The 21748-nt window shown below is 53.6% G+C and overlaps 1 protein-coding gene across 1 annotated transcript in view; it reads right to left on the minus strand.

Annotated features, from left to right (window-relative positions):
- The window catches only part of gucy2f (guanylate cyclase 2F, retinal), a 213056-nt gene that overhangs the window by 170741 nt on the left and 20567 nt on the right, over positions 1-21748 (minus strand). The window contains exons 4-5 of the mRNA XM_072576829.1: positions 17620-17974; positions 861-945 (exon numbers count right to left, since the gene is read on the minus strand). Coding sequence (XP_072432930.1) covers positions 861-945; positions 17620-17974 — 440 coding nt within the window. The remainder of the gene's footprint in view (positions 1-860; positions 946-17619; positions 17975-21748) is intronic.

Here is a 21748-nt window from a genome sequence, read left to right on the forward strand (position 1 = left end):
GGTTTTCCTCAGGTCTTCGCTAAATCTCTGCCCCTTACCTTAAATCTCGGCACCTGGACATTGACCCCTCCACCAAAAGATAAAATGTTTTCCCATCTACCCGATCTGTGCCCTCACAGTTTTATACATCTCAATCATGTCCCTCCTCAGTCTCCTGTGAGGAGAGGGGAGGCCTGTGAGTCTTTGAAACTCTCTTCTTCAAAAGGAAGAGAAAGCAGAGTCATTGAATATTTTCAGGGGTTGTGGGAGATAGATTATTGATAAGCCAGGGGATGAAAGGCGATCGGGGTAGGTGGGAATGGGGAGTAATTAGGACCTGTCATGATCTTATGAAAGGCTGAACAGTCTAAGGTGGATGAGTGATCTACTCCTGCTCCTAATCTATATGTTGGAATGTGCTGCAATCTCTAGAATATAGGTCGCATTTAAAATCACTGCCCCGACTCAGTGGTGAGTGAGTTAGTGAGAAACACAACAACATAAGAACCAGGGCCAGGAATAGGCCATCTGGCCCCTCGAGCCTGCTCCACCATTCAATAAGGTCATGGCTGATCTTTTCGTGGACTCAGATCCACTGACCTGCCCATTCACTATAACCCTTAATTCCTTTACTGTTCAAAAATCTATCTATCTTGGCCTTAAAAAACATTCAATGAGGAAGCCTCAACTGCTTCATTGGACAGGGGATTCCACGGATTCACAACCCTTTGGGTGAAAAAGTTCCTCCTCAACTCAGTCCTAAATCTGCTCCCCTTTATTTTGAGGCTCTGCCCCCTAGTTCTAGTTTCACCCCCCAGTGGAAACAACCTCCCTTCATAATTGTATATCCACCAGTCCTAAAAATGTTGAAAATATCTTACCTGATGATGTAGGTGAGACTAAGTCCACATAATACAAGAGCACAGATTAATCCAAAAGCCAGTATGACAGTTGTTAACTCAATACCTGAAGAGAGAGAGGAGAGATAGATCATGATGAATATGAATACACAGGAAATTGTAATTCCAGGGCAGGACCACTAATTCACCACATAGTCTTCATCTAACACTGATTCCTCTACAGTCAGAGAGAGTCTCAAGTCAACATGTAAACAGAATTTGTGATGGCACAGTAGCTCAGTGGTTAGCACTGCTGCCTCACAGCATCGGGGATCCAGGTTCAATTCCACCCTCACGCGACTGTCTGTGTGGAGTTTGCATGTTCTCCTTCTGTGTGCCCAGGAATGTTCCGGCTGCTTCAATTGCCTCCTACAGTCCCGAAATGTGCAGGCTGGATGGATTAACCATGGCAACTGCAGAGTTACAGGGATAGTTTAGGAGGGTGAGTCTGGGTGGATGCTCTTTGGATGAAAGTGTGGTCTTGATGGGCTGAACAGCCTGCATCCACACTGTGGGGATTCTGTGGAAATGCACTCTTCTGTTTGAGGGCTAATTAAGGTGAAGGCACAGCACCATGCTGAGGTGAAAAGAGAAACATCAGGAGGTTAAGAGGAAGAACTTGCATTGCTGTAGGACCTTTCACCAGTTCAGAACACTCAAGTGCTTTAGTGTAATGATTTTTTGGAGCGTCAGCTCTGATGCACTGTGGCAAGATATGGCACCAAACGTGCTCCCGCATACGGAACTGTGATAAATGACCAATAATCCACCTTAGTTATATCTTTTTTTTAGATTAGATTGGATTCCCTATAGTGTGGATCAGGCCCTTCAGCCCGACAACTCCACACCGGACCTCTGAAGAGTAACCCACCCAGACCCATTTCCCTCTGACTAATGCGCCGAACACTACGGGCAATTTAATTGGCCAATTCACCTGAACTGCACATCTTTGGATTGTGGGAGCACCCAGAGGAAACCCACGCAGACACGGGGAGAATGTGCAAACTCCACACAGGTAGTCACCTGAGGCTGGAATCGAACCTGGGACCCTGGTGCTGTGAGGCAACAGTGCTAACCACTGAGCCACTATGCTGCCCTTGGATAAATAATGGTCTGGAGAATGGAGAGAGCTGCCTGCTCTTTGTTGAGAACTGCTTTGGATCCTGTGCAAACCCCTATTAATCCCTCGTCCAAATGGCAGTTGGGCTGACCCTCAGTACCCCACTGGTGGCTTCAGCCTGGATATTTTGGCTCAGGTCTAAGAGGTGGGACTTGAACCCTTGACTTTTTAACTCAGAGGTAATAATCAGTCAGGTGGCATGCAAAGGCTTAACTCAACGTAATGAACACTGAACATAAAGGAAGTCAAGATTTACGTCCCATTGGACTTCACTAGAAAAGCCAGCATTTCTTGTCCATTCCTAATTGCCTTTGAACTGAGTGACTAGCCTGGGCCAATTCAACCACATTGCTATAGGACTGGATTTCACAAGACTGGGACTTTTTTCACTGGAGCATAAGAGGTTGAGGGGTGACCTCATTGAGATTTATAAAATCATGAGGGGCATGGATAGGTAGAATGAGAAGGGTCTTTTCCTTAGGTAGGGGTGTTCAAACTAGGAGAAAGTGAGGACTGCAGGTACTGGACATCAGAGTTGAGAATGTGATGCTGGAAAAGGACAGCAGGTCAGGCAGCATCCGAGGAGCAGGAGAATCGACATTTTGGAGATAACCCCTTGATCAGGAATTGGGGATGTTCAAAACCAGGGGCATATTTTTAAGATGAGAGCAGAAATATTTAAAAAGGATGAGGGGCAATGTTTTTACACCAAGTAGTTTGAGTGTGGCGTGCATTCCCAGAGAACGTGGTGGATGCAGGTAAAGTTACAACATTTAAAAGACATCTGGATGAACAGGGAAGGTTTGGAGGGATATGGGCCAAGAGCAGGCTGGTGGGACTGGTTTAGTTTGGGATTATGGTTGGCATGGACTGGTTGGACCTGTTTCCAGGCTGTATGACTCTGTGATTCTAAGAAGGTCAGACAGGGTAAGGATGGCACATTCCATTCTTCAAAAGTCATTAGCTGTAACTGAGGAGACATGACTGTCTTCCTGGGTCCAGACTCGAATGCACTGGGATGGCCAATGAATGATGAATCCATGTTAACAGTAGGAGCCTACATTCTGCCTGTCTTTTACTGCACACATTCAGGACACTTGTTCTCAGCTTTACTGTTTGTCTCCAAGGAATCTCAAGAATGCATCCATCTAGGGATTTTGAATTTCTGTCTCTCTTTTCCACTGCTTGCCTCTTCGAGTTCCCAACTCCTTTGTTCAAAGTGCAGCCAGCACAGTGTTGAATCATTTAGCACAGAAGCAAAGGGTAACGATCCAGCCTCTGAAAAAGCTACCAATTAATGCCACTCCCCTGGCCCATTCCTTGTTCTAATTTGAATTAATATCCAATCTTGAAATATATGGGGCTTGAATATTGTTATTAATTGAATTTGGTGGTCCTAAGGTAAGAGTGAGTATATTGTGGCCATTGCACTTCTCATATACTTCTTGCTTTGCTCTTTGACAAGGACGTTCTGAAGGACTTGGAAAATAATTACAAGCAGCCAAACACAGCTTAGGAACAGGAATATTCTAATCAGTCCCTTATTCCTCCATTGAACAAAATCATGTCTGATTTGATTGTTCATCTACTTCTGATCAACTTTCACTCCCTTGCTTAACAAGAATCTATCTACCACTGCCTTAAAAATAATGAGACTCTGCTTCTACTACATGTTGAGGAAGAGAGTTTCAAAGGCTCGGGACCCTCTGTCAAAATAAATCTCCCCTCCTATCTCTTTTAAGTGGACAGTGACCCATAAACTCTTGACCCTCTCACAAGAGGAAACATTCTCTCCACATCCACCAGGCCAAGCCTTCGAATGGTCTTTATATATTTCAATGAAGCTGTCTGAAAACAGCCCTAGTGATGAGTCATCTAAACACGAAACGTTAGATTGCTCTCTCTCCACTGATGCTGCCTGACCCTCGGTACTCTCTGGCATTTCTTGTTTTCGGTGCAGACTCCAGCATCTGCAGTAATTTGCTCCTACTTGGGCTGATTGATGGATTTTTTTTACCCTGTTCTTTAATAGGAATGGTGTTTGTTCCATTCTCTCTAAGACTAGCTGTCAATTCTAGATTTATTCATTGAATTTTTATTCATACTAGCTGTTTTCGTAGGATTTGAGCCCATGACCCCAGAGAATTAGTTTGGGCCTCTAGAGTATCAGTCCATTGAAATCACCACATAACACTGTGTTGAGTTTCCTGAGTGAGGGAGTCCAAAACTAGAGGGTATAGGTGTAAGGTGAAAGGGAAAAGATTTAAAAGGGACCTAAGAGGCAACATTTTAATGCAGAGGGTGGTGCGTGTATGGATTGAGCTGCTAGAGAGGAAGTGGTGGAGGCTGGTACAATTACAACATTTAAAAGAGATCTGGATGGGTATATGAATAGCAAGGGTTTAGAGGGATGTGGGCCAAATGCTGGCAAATGGGACTAGATTTATCTAGGATACCTTGTCGGCATGGACGCGTTGGACCGAAGGGTCTGTTTCCGTGTTGTACATCTCCATGGCCCGATGAGTGCTGTTTGGAGCTGCACTCATTCAGACAAGTGAAGACAGTCACACTCCTGATCTGTGCCTTGTAGTCAGGAAGTGAGTGAGTAACTCACCACAGCATTCCCAGTTTCTCAGCACACACAATATTGAAACAATTGGTGCACTTAATTTGACTTATAACTTAACTAACCAGACTGAGAGAAGATATTTCTCCTGAATTCCTTATTGATTCTATTTGTGAATCCCATGGTTGTGGTGTCCCCACAATAAATGCATCTCCTCCTTAAACTGAACTTCATGTTTCCTGCTGGTCATATAAGGGCCTCATCTCACTGCTGCTGGTATTTTACTTGCAGTGGGAGGAGGTCCACACCATGCAGGAAGCTGATGTAGGACAAGTCGAGAGGCCTCCATTCTGGACTTGCAGGGTCCCTTGGAGGGACCATAGGATTCACTCGTTCATGGAGTGTAGGTGTCACTGGTTGGTGGATGGAGCTGGGTAGTGGATGGAGCTGGGTAGTGGATGGAGCTGGGTAGTGGATGGAGCTGGCTGGTGTATGGAGCTGGCTGGTGTATGGAGCTGGCTGGTGGATGGAGCTGGCTAATGGTTGGAGCTGGGCTGGTGGATGGAGCTGGGTATTGGATGGAACTGGGAAGTGGATGGAGCTGGGCTGGTGGATGGAGCTGGCTGGTGGATGGAGCTGGGTTGGTGGATGGAGCTGGGCTGGTGTATGGAGCTGGGCTGGTGGATGGAGCTGGGCTGGTGGATGGAGCTGGGCTGGTGGATGGAGCTGGCTAATGGATGGAGCTGACTAATGGATGGAGCTAGCTGGTGGATGGAGCTGGCTAATGGATGGATCTGGCTGGTGGATGAAGCTGGGCTGGTGGATGGAGCTGGCTAATGGATGGAGCTGGCTGGTGGATGGAGCTAGCTGGTGGATGGAGCTGGCTAATGGATGGAGCTGGCTGGTGGATGGAGCTGGGCTGGTGGATGGAGCTGGCTAATGGATGGAGCTGGCTAATGGATGGAGCTGGCTGGTGGATAGAGTTGGCTGGTGGATGGAGCTGGCTGGTGGATGGAGCTGGCTGGTGTATGGAGTTGGCTGGTGGATGGAGCTGGCTAATGGATGGAGCTGGCTGGTGGATGGAGCTGGGCTGGTGGATGGAGCTGGGCTGGTGGATGGAGCTGGGCTGGTGGATGGAACTGGGTAGTGGATGGAGTTGGCTGGTGGATGGAGCTGGGCTGGTGGATGGAGCTGGGCTGGTGGATGGAGCTGGCTGGTGGATGGAGCTGGGCTGGTGGATGGAACTGGGTAGTGGATGGAGCTGGCTGGTGGATGGAGCTGGGCTGGTGGATGGAGCTGGCTGGTGGATGGAGCTGGGCTGGTGTATGGAGCTGGGCTGGTGTATGGAGCTGGGCTGGTGGATGGAGCTGGTTAGTGGATGGAGCTGGGTTGGTGGATGGAGCTGGGTAGTGGATGGAGCTGGGTAGTAGATGGAGCTGGGTAGTGGATGGAGCTGGGCTGGTGGATGGAACTGGGTAGTGGATGGAGCTGGCTAATGGATGGAGCTGGCTGGTGGATGGAGCTGGGCTGGTGTATGGAGCTGGGCTGGTGGATGGAGCTGGCTAATGGATGGAGCTGGCTGGTGGATGGAGCTGGGCTGGTGGATGGAGCTGGCTAATGGATGGAGCTGGCTAATGGATGGAGCTGGCTGGTGGATAGAGTTGGCTGGTGGATGGAGCTGGCTGGTGGATGGAGCTGGCTGGTGTATGGAGTTGGCTGGTGGATGGAGCTGGCTAATGGATGGAGCTGGCTGGTGGATGGAGCTGGGCTGGTGGATGGAGCTGGGCTGGTGGATGGAACTGGGTAGTGGATGTAGTTGGCTGGTGGATGGAGCTGGGCTGGTGGATGGAGCTGGGCTGGTGGATGGAGCTGGCTGGTGGATGGAGCTGGGCTGGTGGATGGAACTGGGTAGTGGATGGAGCTGGTTGGTGGATGGTGCTGGGCTGGTGGATGGAGCTGGCTGGTGGATGGAGCTGGGCTGGTGTATGGAGCTGGGCTGGTGTATGGAGCTGGGCTGGTGGATGGAGCTGGTTAGTGGATGGAGCTGGGTTGGTGGATGGAGCTGGGCTGGTGGATGGAACTGGGTAGTGGATGGAGCTGGCTGGTGGATGGAGCTGGGCTGGTGGATAGAGCTGGCTAATGGATGGAGCTGGCTGGTGGATGGAGCTGGGTAGTGGATGGAGCTGGCTGGTGGATGGAGCTGGCTGGTGGATGGAGCTGGCTGGTGGATGGAGCTGGGTAGTGGATGGAGCTGGGTAGTGGATGGAGCTGGCTGGTGGATGGAGCTGGCTGGTGGATGGAGTTGGGTAGTGGATGGAGCTGGCTGGTGTATGGAGCTGGCTGGTGGATAGAGCTGGCTAATGGATGGAGCTGGCTGGTAGATGGAGCTGGGCTGGTGGATGGAGCTGGGCTGGTGGATGGAACTGGGTAGTGGATGGAGCTGGGTTGGTGGATGGAGCTGGACTGGTGGATGGAGCTGGGTAGTGGATGGAGCTGGCTGGTGGATGGAGCTGGGCTGGTGGATGGAGCTGGACTGGTGGATGGAGCTGGGTAGTGGATGGAGCTGGGTTGGTGGATGGAGCTGGACTGGTGGATGGAGCTGGGCTGGTGGATGGAGCTGGGTAGTGGATGGAGCTGGGCTGGTGGATGGAGCTGGGTAGTGGATGGAGCTGGGTAGTGGATGGAGCTGGCTGGTGGATGGAGCTGGCTGGTGGATGGAGTTGGGTAGTGGATGGAGCTGGCTGGTGTATGGAGCTGGCTGGTGGATAGAGCTGGCTAATGGATGGAGCTGGCTGGTAGATGGAGCTGGGCTGGTGTATGGAGTTGGCTGGTGGATGGAGCTGGCTAATGGATGGAGCTGGCTGGTGGATGGAGCTGGGCTGGTGGATGGAGCTGGGCTGGTGGATGGAACTGGGTAGTGGATGGAGTTGGCTGGTGGATGGAGCTGGGCTGGTGGATGGAGCTGGGCTGGTGGATGGAGCTGGCTGGTGGATGGAGCTGGGCTGGTGGATGGAACTGGGTAGTGGATGGAGCTGGCTGGTGGATGGTGCTGGGCTGGTGGATGGAGCTGGCTGGTGGATGGAGCTGGGCTGGTGTATGGAGCTGGGCTGGTGTATGGAGCTGGGCTGGTGGATGGAGCTGGTTAGTGGATGGAGCTGGGTTGGTGGATGGAGCTGGGCTGGTGGATGGAACTGGGTAGTGGATGGAGCTGGCTGGTGGATGGAGCTGGGCTGGTGGATAGAGCTGGCTAATGGATGGAGCTGGCTGGTGGATGGAGCTGGGTAGTGGATGGAGCTGGCTGGTGGATGGAGCTGGCTGGTGGATGGAGCTGGCTGGTGGATGGAGCTGGGTAGTGGATGGAGCTGGGTAGTGGATGGAGCTGGGTAGTGGATGGAGCTGGGTAGTGGATGGAGCTGGGTAGTTGATGGAGCTGGCTGGTGTATGGAGCTGGCTGGTGGATAGAGCTGGGCTGGTGGATGGAGCTGGCTGGTGGATGGAGTTGGGTAGTGGATGGAGCTGGGCTGGTAGATGGAGCTGGGCTGGTGGATGGAGCTGGGCTGGTGGATGGAACTGGGTAGTGGATGGAGCTGGGTTGGTGGATGGAGCTGGACTGGTGGATGGAGCTGGGTAGTGGATGGAGCTGGCTGGTGGATGGAGCTGGGCTGGTGGATGGAGCTGGACTGGTGGTTGGAGCTGGGTGGTGGATGGAGCTGGGTTGGTGGATGGAGCTGGACTGGTGGATGGAGCTGGGCTGGTGGATGGAGCTGGGCTGGTGGATGGAGCTGGGTAGTGGATGGAGCTGGGTAGTGGATGGAGCTGGCTGGTGGATGGAGCTGGCTGGTGGATGGAGTTGGGTAGTGGATGGAGCTGGCTGGTGTATGGAGCTGGCTGGTGGATAGAGCTGGCTAATGGATGGAGCTGGCTGGTAGATGGAGCTGGGCTGGTGGATGGAGCTGGGCTGGTGGATGGAACTGGGTAGTGGATGGAGCTGGGTTGGTGGATGGAGCTGGACTGGTGGATGGAGCTGGGTAGTGGATGGAGCTGGGCTGGTGGATGGAGCTGGGCTGGTGGATGGAGCTGGACTGGTGGATGGAGCTGGGTAGTGGATGGAGCTGGGTTGGTGGATGGAGCTGGACTGGTGGATGGAGCTGGGCTGGTGGATGGAGCTGGCTGGTGGATGGAGCTGGGCTGGTGGATGGAGCTGGGCTGGTGGATGGAGCTGGGCTGGTGGATGGAGCTGGACTGGTGGATGGAGCTGGGCTGGTGGATGGAACTGGGTAGTGGATGGAGCTGGGTTGGTGGATGGAGCTGGGCTGGTGGATAGAGCTGGCTAATGGATGGAGCTGGCTGGTGGATGGAGCTGGGTAGTGGATGGAGCTGGCTGGTGGATGGAGCTGGCTGGTGGATGGAGCTGGCTGGTGGATGGAGCTGGGTAGTGGATGGAGCTGGGTAGTGGATGGAGCTGGCTGGTGGATGGAGCTGGCTGGTGGATGGAGCTGGACTGGTGGATGGAGCTGGGCTGGTGGATGGAGCTGGCTGGTGGATGGAGCTGGGCTGGTGGATGGAGCTGGGCTGGTGGATGGAACTGGGTAGTGGATGGAGCTGGGTTGGTGGATGGAGCTGGACTGGTGGATGGAGCTGGGCTGGTGGATGGAGCTGGGTAGTGGATGGAGCTGGGCTGGTGTATGGACCTGGCTGGTGGATGGAGCTGGGTAGTGGATGGAGCTGGCTGGTGTATGGAGCTGGCTGGTGGATGGAGCTGGGCTGGTGGATGGAGCTGGGTAGTGGATGGAGCTGGGCTGGTGTATGGAGCTGGGCTGGTGGATGGAGCTGGGTAGTGGATGGAGCTGGCTGGTGTATGGAGCTGGGCTGGTGGATGGAGCTGGGTAGTGGATGGAGCTGGGTAGTGGATGGAGCTGGCTGGTGTATGGAGCTGGCTGGTGGATGGAGCTGGCTAATGGTTGGAGCTGGCTGGTGGATGGAGCTGGGCTGGTGGATGGAGCTGGGCTGGTGGATGGAGCTGGGCTGGTGGATGGAGCTGGGCTGGTGGATGGAGCTGGGTATTGGATGGAACTGGGAAGTGGATGGAGCTGGGGTGGTGGATGGAGCTGGGCTGGTGTATGGAGCTGGGTTGGTGGATGGAGCTGGGCTGGTGTATGGAGCTGGGCTGGTGGATGGAGCTGGGCTGGTGGATGGAGCTGGGCTGGTGGATGGAGCTGGGCTGGTGGATGGAACTGGGTAGTGGATGGAGCTGGCTAATGGATGGAGCTGGCTGGTGGATGGAGCTGGGCTGGTGTATGGAGCTGGGCTGGTGGATGGAGCTGGCTAATGGATGGAGCTGGCTGGTGGATGAAGCTGGGCTGGTGGATGGAGCTGGCTAATGGATGGAGCTGGCTGGTGGATGGAGCTGGGCTGGTGGATGGAGCTGGCTAATGGATGGAGCTGGCTAATGGATGGAGCTGGCTGGTGGATATAGTTGGCTGGTGGATGGAGCTGGCTGGTGGATGGAGCTGGCTGGTGTATGGAGTTGGCTGGTGGATGGAGCTGGCTAATGGATGGAGCTGGCTGGTGGATGGAGCTGGGCTGGTGGATGGAGCTGGGCTGGTGGATGGAACTGGGTAGTGGATGGAGTTGGCTGGTGGATGGAGCTGGGCTGGTGGATGGAGCTGGGCTGGTGGATGGAGCGGGCTGGTGGATGGAGCTGGGCTGGTGGATGGAACTGGGTAGTGGATGGAGCTGGCTGGTGGATGGTGCTGGGCTGGTGGATGGAGCTGGCTGGTGGATGGAGCTGGGCTGGTGTATGGAGCTGGGCTGGTGTATGGAGCTGGGCTGGTGGATGGAGCTGGTTAGTGGATGGAGCTGGGTTGGTGGATGGAGCTGGGCTGGTGGATGGAACTGGGTAGTGGATGGAGCTGGCTGGTGGATGGAGCTGGGCTGGTGGATAGAGCTGGCTAATGGATGGAGCTGGCTGGTGGATGGAGCTGGGTAGTGGATGGAGCTGGCTGGTGGATGGAGCTGGCTGGTGGATGGAGCTGGCTGGTGGATGGAGCTGGGTAGTGGATGGAGCTGGGTAGTGGATGGAGCTGGCTGGTGGATGGAGCTGGCTGGTGGATGGAGTTGGGTAGTGGATGGAGCTGGCTGGTGTATGGAGCTGGCTGGTGGATAGAGCTGGCTAATGGATGGAGCTGGCTGGTAGATGGAGCTGGGCTGGTGGATGGAGCTGGGCTGGTGGATGGAACTGGGTAGTGGATGGAGCTGGGTTGGTGGATGGAGCTGGACTGGTGGATGGAGCTGGGTAGTGGATGGAGCTGGCTGGTGGATGGAGCTGGGCTGGTGGATGGAGCTGGACTGGTGGATGGAGCTGGGTAGTGGATGGAGCTGGGTTGGTGGATGGAGCTGGACTGGTGGATGGAGCTGGGCTGGTGGATGGAGCTGGGTAGTGGATGGAGCTGGGCTGGTGGATGGAGCTGGGTAGTGGATGGAGCTGGGTAGTGGATGGAGCTGGCTGGTGGATGGAGCTGGCTGGTGGATGGAGTTGGGTAGTGGATGGAGCTGGCTGGTGTATGGAGCTGGCTGGTGGATAGAGCTGGCTAATGGATGGAGCTGGCTGGTAGATGGAGCTGGGCTGGTGTATGGAGTTGGCTGGTGGATGGAGCTGGCTAATGGATGGAGCTGGCTGGTGGATGGAGCTGGGCTGGTGGATGGACATGGGCTGGTGGATGGAACTGGGTAGTGGATGGAGTTGGCTGGTGGATGGAGCTGGGCTGGTGGATGGAGCTGGGCTGGTGGATGGAGCTGGCTGGTGGATGGAGCTGGGCTGGTGGATGGAACTGGGTAGTGGATGGAGCTGGCTGGTGGATGGTGCTGGGCTGGTGGATGGAGCTGGCTGGTGGATGGAGCTGGGCTGGTGTATGGAGCTGGGCTGGTGTATGGAGCTGGGCTGGTGGATGGAGCTGGTTAGTGGATGGAGCTGGGTTGGTGGATGGAGCTGGGCTGGTGGATGGAACTGGGTAGTGGATGGAGCTGGCTGGTGGATGGAGCTGGGCTGGTGGATAGAGCTGGCTAATGGATGGAGCTGGCTGGTGGATGGAGCTGGGTAGTGGATGGAGCTGGCTGGTGGATGGAGCTGGCTGGTGGATGGAGCTGGGTAGTGGATGGAGCTGGGTAGTGGATGGAGCTGGCTGGTGGATGGAGCTGGGTAGTGGATGGAGCTGGGTAGTGGATGGAGCTGGGCTGGTGGATGGAGTTGGGTAGTGGATGGAGCTGGCTGGTGTATGGAGCTGGCTGGTGGATAGAGCTGGGCTGGTGGATGGAGCTGGCTGGTGGATGGAGTTGGGTAGTGGATGGAGCTGGGCTGGTAGATGGAGCTGGGCTGGTGGATGGAGCTGGGCTGCTTGATGGAACTGGGTAGTGGATGGAGCTGGGTTGGTGGATGGAGCTGGACTGGTGGATGGAGCTGGGTAGTGGATGGAGCTGGCTGGTGGATGGAGCTGGGCTGGTGGATGGAGCTGGACTGGTGGATGGAGCTGGGTGGTGGATGGAGCTGGGTTGGTGGATGGAGCTGGACTGGTGGATGGAGCTGGGCTGGTGGATGGAGCTGGGCTGGTGGATGGAGCTGGGTAGTGGATGGAGCTGGGTAGTGGATGGAGCTGGCTGGTGGATGGAGCTGGCTGGTGGATGGAGTTGGGTAGTGGATGGAGCTGGCTGGTGTATGGAGCTGGCTGGAGAATAGAGCTGGCTAATGGATGGAGCTGGCTGGTAGATGGAGCTGGGCTGGTGGATGGAGCTGGGCTGGTGGATGGAACTGGGTAGTGGATGGAGCTGGGTTGGTGGATGGAGCTGGACTGGTGGATGGAGCTGGGTAGTGGATGGAGCTGGGCTGGTGGATGGAGCTGGGCTGGTGGATGGAGCTGGACTGGTGGATGGAGCTGGGTAGTGGATGGAGCTGGGTTGGTGGATGGAGCTGGACTGGTGGATGGAGCTGGGCTGGTGGATGGAGCTGGCTGGTGGATGGAGCTGGGCTGGTGGATGGAGCTGGGCTGGTGGATGGAGCTGGGCTGGTGGATGGAGCTGGACTGGTGGATGGAGCTGGGCTGGTGGATGGAACTGGGTAGTGGATGGAGCTGGACTGGTGGATGGAGCTGGGCTGGTGGATGGAGCTGGCTGGTGGATGGAGCTGGGCTGGTGGATGGAGCTGGGCTGGTGGATGGAACTGGGTAGTGGATGGAGCTGGGTTGGTGGATGGAGCTGGACTGGTGGATGGAGCTGGGCTGGTGGATGGAGCTGGGTAGTGGATGGAGCTGGGCTGGTGTATGGACCTGGCTGGTGGATGGAGCTGGGTAGTGGATGGAGCTGGCTGGTGTATGGAGCTGGCTGGTGGATGGAGCTGGGCTGGTGGATGGAGCTGGGTAGTGGATGGAGCTGGGCTGGTGTATGGAGCTGGGCTGGTGGATGGAGCTGGGTAGTGGATGGAGCTGGCTGGTGTATGGAGCTGGGCTGGTGGATGGAGCTGGGTAGTGGATGGAGCTGGGTAGTGGATGGAGCTGGCTGGTGTATGGAGCTGGCTGGTGGATGGAGCTGGCTAATGGTTGGAGCTGGCTGGTGGATGGAGCTGGGCTGGTGGATGGAGCTGGGCTGGTGGATGGAGCTGGGCTGGTGGATGGAGCTGGGTATTGGATGGAACTGGGAAGTGGATGGAGCTGGGCTGGTGGATGGAGCTGGGCTGGTGTATGGAGCTGGGTTGGTGGATGGAGCTGGGCTGGTGTATGGAGCTGGGCTGGTGGATGGAGCTGGGCTGGTGGATGGAGCTGGGCTGGTGGATGGAGCTGGCTAATGGATGGAGCTGACTAATGGATGGAGCTAGATGGTGGATGGAGCTGGCTAATGGATGGATCTGGCTGGTGGATGAAGCTGAGCTGGTGGATGGAGCTGGCTAATGGATGGAGCTGGCTGGTGGATGGAGCTAGCTGGTGGATGGAGCTGGCTAATGGATGGAGCTGGCTGGTGGATGGAGCTGGGCTGGTGGATGGAGCTGGCTAATGGATGGAGCTGGCTAATGGATGGAGTTGGCTGGTGGATGGAGCTGGCTGGTGGATGGAGCTGGCTGGTGTATGGAGTTGGCTGGTGGATGGAGTTGGCTGGTGGATGGAGCTGGCTAATGGATGGAGCTGGCTGGTGGATGGAGCTGGGCTGGTGGATGGAGCTGGGCTGGTGGATGGAGCTGGGCTGGTGGATGGAACTGGGTAGTGGATGGAGTTGGCTGGTGGATGGAGCTGGGCTGGTGGATGGAGCTGGGCTGGTGGATGGAGCTGGCTGGTGGATGGAGCTGGGCTGGTGGATGGAACTGGGTAGTGGATGGAGCTGGCTGGTGGATGGAGCTGGGCTGGTGGATGGAGCTGGCTGGTGGATGGAGCTGTGCTGGTGTATGGAGCTGGGCTGGTGTATGGAGCTGGGCTGGTGGATGGAGCTGGTTAGTGGATGGAGCTGGGTTGGTGGATGGAGCTGGGTAGTGGATGGAGCTGGGTAGTAGATGGAGCTGGGTAGTGGATGGAGCTGGGCTGGTGGATGGAACTGGGTAGTGGATGGAGCTGGCTAATGGATGGAGCTGGCTGGTGGATGGAGCTGGGCTGGTGTATGGAGCTGGGCTGGTGGATGGAGCTGGCTAATGGATGGAGCTGGCTGGTGGATGGAGCTGGGCTGGTGGATGGAGCTGGCTAATGGATGGAGCTGGCTAATGGATGGAGCTGGCTGGTGGATAGAGTTGGCTGGTGGATGGAGCTGTCTGGTGGATGGAGCTGGCTGGTGTATGGAGTTGGCTGGTGGATGGAGCTGGCTAATGGATGGAGCTGGCTGGTGGATGGAGCTGGGCTGGTGGATGGAGCTGGGCTGGTGGATGGAACTGGGTAGTGGATGTAGTTGGCTGGTGGATGGAGCTGGGCTGGTGGATGGAGCTGGGCTGGTGGATGGAGCTGGCTGGTGGATGGAGCTGGGCTGGTGGATGGAACTGGGTAGTGGATGGAGCTGGTTGGTGGATGGTGCTGGGCTGGTGGATGGAGCTGGCTGGTGGATGGAGCTGGGCTGGTGTATGGAGCTGGGCTGGTGTATGGAGCTGGGCTGGTGGATGGAGCTGGTTAGTGGATGGAGCTGGGTTGGTGGATGGAGCTGGGCTGGTGGATGGAACTGGGTAGTGGATGGAGCTGGCTGGTGGATGGAGCTGGGCTGGTGGATAGAGCTGGCTAATGGATGGAGCTGGCTGGTGGATGGAGCTGGGTAGTGGATGGAGCTGGCTGGTGGATGGAGCTGGCTGGTGGATGGAGCTGGCTGGTGGATGGAGCTGGGTAGTGGATGGAGCTGGCTGGTGGATGGAGCTGGGTAGTGGATGGAGCTGGGTAGTGGATGGAGCTGGCTGGTGGATGGTGTTGGGTAGTGGATGGAGCTGGCTGGTGGATGGAGCTGGGCTGGTGGATGGAGCTGGGCTGGTGGATGGAGCTGGCTGGTGGATAGAGCTGGCTAATGGATGGAGCTGGCTGGTAGATGGAGCTGGGCTGGTGGATGGAGCTGGGCTGGTGGATGGAACTGGGTAGTGGATGGAGCTGGGTTGGTGGATGGAGCTGGACTGGTGGATGGAGCTGGGTAGTGGATGGAGCTGGCTGGTGGATGGAGCTGGACTGGTGGATGGAGCTGGACTGGTGGATGGAGCTGGGCTGGTGGATGGAGCTGGGTAGTGGATGGAGCTGGGCTGGTGTATGGACCTGGCTGGTGGATGGAGCTGGGTAGTGGATGGAGCTGGCTGGTGTATGGAGCTGGCTGGTGGATGGAGCTGGGCTGGTGGATGGAGCTGGGTAGTGGATGGAGCTGGGCTGGTGTATGGAGCTGGGCTGGTGGATGGAGCTGGGTAGTGGATGGAGCTGGGCTGGTGGATGGAGCTGGCTGGTGTATGGAGCTGGGCTGGTGGATGGAGCTGGGCTGGTGGATGGAGCTGGGCTGGTGGATGGAGCTGGCTGGTGTATGGAGCTGGGCTGGTGGATGGAGCTGGCTGGTGTATGGAGCTGGGCTGGTGGATGGAGCTGGCTGGTGGATGGAGCTGGGCTGGTGGATGGAGATGGCTGGTGGATGGAGATGGCTGGTGGATGGAGCTGGGCTGGTGGATGGAGCTGGGCTGGTGTATGGAGCTGGGCTGGTGGATGGAGCTGGGCTGGTGGATGGAGCTGGCTGGTGTATGGAGCTGGGCTGGTGGATGGAGCTGGGCTGGTGGATGGAGCTGGGCTGGTGGATGGAGCTGGCTGGTGTATGGAGCTGGGCTGGTGGATGGAGCTGGCTGGTGGATGGAGCTGGGCTGGTGGATGGAGATGGCTGGTGGATGGAGATGGCTGGTGGATGGAGCTGGCTGGTGGATGGAGATGGCTGGTGGATGGAGCTGGCTAGTGGATGGAGCTGGGCTTGTGGATGGAGCTGGGTAGTGGATGGAGCTGGACTTGTGGATGGAGCTGGATAGTGGATGGAGCTGGGCTTGTGGATGGAGCTGGCTGGTGGATGGAGCTGGGCTGGTGGATGGAGCTGGGCTGGTGGATGGAGCTGGGCTGGTAGATGGAGCTGGGCTGGTGGATGGAGCTGGCTGGTGGATGGAGCTGGGCTGGTGGATGGAGCTGGGCTGGTGGATGGAGCTGGGCTGGTGGATAGAGCTGGGCTGGTAGATGGAGCTGGGCTGGTGGATGGAGCTGGCTGGTGGATGGAGCTGGGCTGGTGGATAGAGCTAGGTAGTGGATGGAGGTGGCTGGTGGATGGAGCTGGGCTGTTGGATGGAGCTGGGCTGGTGGATGGAGCTGGGCTGGTGGATGCAGCTGGGCTGGTAGATGGAGCTGGGCTGGTGGATGGAGCTGGGCTGGTGGATGGAGCTGGGCTGGTGGATGGAGCTGGGCTGGTAGATGGAGCTGGGCTGGTGGATGGAGCTGGCTGGTGGATGGAGCTGGGCTGGTGGATGGAGCTGGGCTGGTAGATGGAGCTGGGCTGGTGGATGGAGCTGGCTGGTGGATAGAGCTGGGCTGGTGGATAGAGCTGGGTAGTGGATGGAGCTGGACTGGTGGATGGAACTGGGCTGGTGGATAGAGCTGGGTAGTGGATGGAGGTGGCTGGTGGATGGAGCTGGGCTGTTGGATGGAGCTGGGTAGTGGATGGAGGTGGCTGGTGGATGGAGCTGGGCTGGTGGATGGAGCTGGGCTGGTGGATGGAACTGGGTAGTGGATGGAGGTGGCTGGTGGATGGAGCTGGGCTGGTGGATGGAGCTGGGCTGGTGGATGGAGCTGGGTAGTGGATGGAGGTGGCTGGTGGATGGAGCTGGGCTGGTGGATGGAGCTGGGCTGGTGGATGGAGCTGGGTAGTGGATGGAGGTGGCTGGTGGATGGAGCTGGGCTGGTGGATGGAGCTGGGCTGGTGGATGGAGCTGGGTAGACTAGCATTTATTTCCCTTCATGTGTTACCCAGAGGTCAATGGAGACTCACCCACATTGCTGTGGGTCTGGAGTCACATGCGGGTTAGACGAGGTAAGATTTCCTTTCCTAAAGGGTATTAATGATCCAAACGGGATTTACAAAATCCACAGCAGTTATTGTTAGACCTGCTTTTTAATCCAAATTTTTTTATTGAATTCAAATTTCACTATCCGCAATATGGGATTCAAACCCAGCTCCTGGGTACATTAATCTGGATTACTAGACCAGTGACCTTGCCACAATTCCACCACCTCCCTTTAAATGTCCCAGTTTAGCTTGAAGGGATTGTTCAAGGACTGTGACCTGTATGTCTATCTTGCCAAACCCCTTGAGTTGATCTGTTATGTCTGTCTTCAATGCCAGTTTTAACTTTGCATTTACATCAAATCAAAACTATGGACTTGAAGGCAATCCTGAGACTTTAGTATCAGCGTTCATGTTTAATGAAGGGCCACAGTAGTGTGAGCCATCTTAAATGCATGGAATTGGCCATAGTTAGTGCCTTTCAGACCAAATTGTAAGACAGTTTTCTTTTTATGAAAGCCCAAACGAATTTGCAAGATTACCTCCTGTGCAAGTGACATCTGGATCAAACCAACAGCTGGAATCGGCACCTGGAGGTGAGCTCCCAGGGAAGTGAATGGTATTACTGCTGCCTTGTACTATTTCCATTGCCATGTTGATGGTGTATGTGGGCACCAGATGGTGACTTCTTCCATCAGTGTCCAAGATGACGTAGTTCACTACCCCTTCGCCTTGGCCGTTAGTCCCAACCTGCTGATTAAATCCAGCGAATTTCAGGTTCCTGGTGGAGTTGGCAAGAGTCATTCCTGAAACATGGGCCCCGGCTCGCTGAACATTCTCCATGGCTTTGGCGATAAAGTATATGCTATTGTAAATTGTTCCAAAGAGAGGTGAAACCTGTGAATGAAACCGATTGAATTTAGGTATATAGGTGAGCCCATGGTTTGGCTTCTGTAAGACAGGAAAATTGAAATAGTCCATTCAGCCCATTGAGTCTGCTCCGTTAAGTTCCACCACCAACCATGGTGGGGTTTGAACCCACTTCCCCAAAGTATTAGCCGTGGATCACTGGATTATGAGCCCAGCAGCAGTGCCACTGCACGACCATATCTCTTTCTCTTTACCTTAACAGATAGTGTTACAAACTGGAACAAGACTCTAATCCTCTGCTTCAGCCTTATTTGGGTCATGTTTGGCATCCTAATGGTTAATGTATTGGACTGACATGCAGAGCTGGAGGCTGTATGGAAGGTTATTGAGGTGAAAAGGGTTAAATCATGTGGAAAATGGAGAGGTGAAAGATATAAAAGGGACCTAAGGGGCAATTTTTTCACATAGAATGTGGTGTGTGTATGGAATGAGCTGCCAGAGGAAGTGGTGAAGGCTGGTACAATTGCAAACTTAAAAGGCATCTCAATAGGTCCATGAATGGGAAGGGTTTGAAGGGATGTGGGCCAAATGCTGACAAATGGGACTAGATCTGTTTAGGATATCTAGTCAGCATGGATAATTTGAAACAAAGGGTCTGTTTCTGAGCTGTATATATCTATGACACTATTCTAGTCCATTAAATAAAGAAGATTAAAGGATGATCCAATTAAGACGTACAACAAGTTTTTGATAGGGTAGAGAGTCATAGAATCATAGCGATGTATCGCATGGAAATAGACCCTTCGATCCAACTTGTCCATGCCAACCAGACATCCTAAATTAATCTCATCCCATTTGCCAACATTTGGCCCTTAACCCTCTAAATCCTTCCTATTCATATACCCATCCAGATGCCTTTGAAATGTTATAATTGTACAAGCCTCCACCAGTTCCTCTGGCAGCTCAATCCATACCCACCACCCTCTGTGTGAAAAGGTTGCCCTTTAGGTCTCTTTTAAACTTTTCCACCTCATCTTAAACCTATGCCCTCCACTTCTGGATTCCCCCACCCCAGGAAAAAGACCTTGTCTACTTACCGTATCCATACCCCTCATGATTTTATAAACCTCTGTAAGGTCACCCTACTGCCTCCAACACTCCAGGGAAAATAGCCCCAGCCTATTCAGCCTCTCCCTTCACTGCAAACATTCCAAACCGGGGAACATCCTTGTAAATTATTTCTGAGCCCTTTCCAATTTCAGAGAAGGACCCATTCTACACATTATCGTAAATTTACAACAAAGAAAAGGTTACACTTTTAAAAGTAACCACTGAGCTGCGCCCATGCAGTGAGCTCCCCCACCCTGGTTTCTCCAAGGTCAGCTGTGAATGTCACTGTTTGTTTATTTTTCTTAGACCGGATAAAGTATTTTTTTCTGGCCATGGAGCTGCGATTTAGGGAGGTGGCAGAAGTTCTTCAGCAGAGAGGCAAAACCTTAAAATGAGAGCTGGCCAAGCATGGGGGAGGTCAGGAAGCGTCAGGTCATTTCAGGGAAGCTGGGTGAAGAAGGCTGGAGGTTCCATCCCTGTCGTACACCTATTGCCCATTTAGGCTTTCACATCAGTTCAGCAGCTTTCATGGACATTTTCTGGCATTAATCCCTAGAGTTCAATTTTGCTACCTATATGAGAAAAAGAGACGGTCAAGCTTTCTGGTCTGTCTCATTAACTCTGTCTCTGTCTTCACAGACACAGTCATAGAGTTATAGAGATGTACAGCATGGAAACAGACCCTTCGGTCCAACCCGTCCATGCCGACCAGATATCCCAACCCAATCTAGTCCCACCTGCCAGCACCTGGCCCATATCCCTCCAAACCCTTTCTATTCATATACCCATCCAAATACCTCTTAAATGTTGCAATTGTACCAGCCTCCACCACTTCCTCTGGCAGCTCATTCCATAGACGTACCACCCTCTGTGTGAAAAGTTGCCCCTTAGGTCCCTTTTATATCTTTCCCCTCTCACCCTAAACCTATGCCCTCTAGTTCTGGACTCCCCGACCCCAGGGAAAAGACTTTGCCAACTTACCCTATCCATGCCCCTGTGTTTCTTCAGTGATTTCTGGTTTTGTTTTGGATTTCCAGCATCCACATTCCTTTGTTTTATTTTATATGAAAATCTGTTCTCTAAAAGGTTGCGTAGACTGGGAGTCTTTGTCGATATCAACATTGAGTTCAATGGGCTTTCATTAGACAAGCTCACCAATGATGTGGAAGGAAAGGACAGAAGTGGAGTGGAGATACCAACCAGACACAATCTAACTGAATGGCAGTACTGGCTCAAAAGGCATGTGTTTTTTTGTATGGGTAGTAAATTGAATCCTAGGGATTGCTGCCGGAGAATGTCCGTGGAAGTTGTGGGATTGTAAAAACCTCACTAGGCAAATGATGTACAACAGGGAAGGAACTTCCAGCCTACTCGAGCAGTTTAAGTTTTATTATTGAGACAAGAATAGAAATCACTAGACAAGATCCAGCAGATGTGGCAGCATCTGTCAAGTGAAATTGGAGTTAATGTTTCGAGTCGTGTGACCCTTCCTCAGAACTGGTTGCATCACGGTGTGGTTTGGCAACTGCTGTTCCCAAGACTATAAGAAACTTCAGAGAGTCGTGAACACAGCCCAGTCCATCACACAAACCAGCCTTCCATCCTTTGACTCCATCTATACTTTCTTCTGCCACGGGAAAGCCAGCAACATCATCAAAGACCCCCGCCAACCCAGTCATCCTCTCTTCCACCCTCTTCCATGAGGAAGAAGATATAAAAGTTTGTATACACATACAAACAGAGTCAAGAACAGCTCCTTCCCCGCTGTTATTAAACTTCTGACAGGACCTCTCCAATTTTAAATTTAATGTTGATCTCGCTCTTTGTGCACCTTCTCTGCAGCTGTAACATTGTATTCCTCGTTCTGTTCTATTACCCCAACGCACTTTGTATGGTATGATCTATCTGTACGCAAAATGAAACTTTTCACTGTACCGAGCTACATGTTACAAAAAAATCAAATTTATAGGCTTATCAGTTCCTCCGTAGCAATAAGTACACTTGGCTGAAACTATGTTGTCAGATTATTCAGCTGTGGAAGCCTTCACAGATCATGCCTAATTTACACACTCAGGTCAATTTCACTCCACTTGGTCACTAGCTTATGCAAACTCTGGCTGTTCGCTTCCTGAAGCTTCCGGAGATAATTCTCAAGAATTTATCGCCACATCATCTGACTAGAAATCTGTTCCAAATCAATGAAATTGGGACTCTGCCTAAAAACGGTGGTGGGGTTGGGCTATTGAATATTTTGAGGACAGAGGCAGATAGGTTCTTGCTAGGCAGGGGACTGGAGGGTTATAGGGAGTAGTTAGAAAAGTTAAAACATAAACAAATCAGCTATGGTTTTATGAAATAGCATAGCCACCTCAAGGGTCTGAATGGGTTACCTCAACTTGTATTTTGTAAATTTTCAGCTGAAAAAAAAACAACCACTCAGCCCATCTTACATGTGGAAGTTCTTTTGGATCAGTTACTATTTAGTCCCATTCCTCCTTTACCTTTAGCCCGTATTTTATTTTCTTTTTCAAATATTTATCCAATTGCGTTTGAAAGTTACAGTGTAATCTCCTTCCATGCCCTCTTCAGACAGAGTGTTTCAGATCACAATAACTCCGAATCATAATTTCTCTTTATCCCCCCACTGGCTCTTTATAGTTATCTTAAAATCATTGTGCTTCCTGTTAATGG

The sequence above is a fragment of the Chiloscyllium punctatum genome, chromosome 9 (assembly GCF_047496795.1).
Source record: "Chiloscyllium punctatum isolate Juve2018m chromosome 9, sChiPun1.3, whole genome shotgun sequence".
Classification (NCBI taxonomy): Eukaryota; Metazoa; Chordata; class Chondrichthyes; order Orectolobiformes; family Hemiscylliidae; genus Chiloscyllium; species Chiloscyllium punctatum.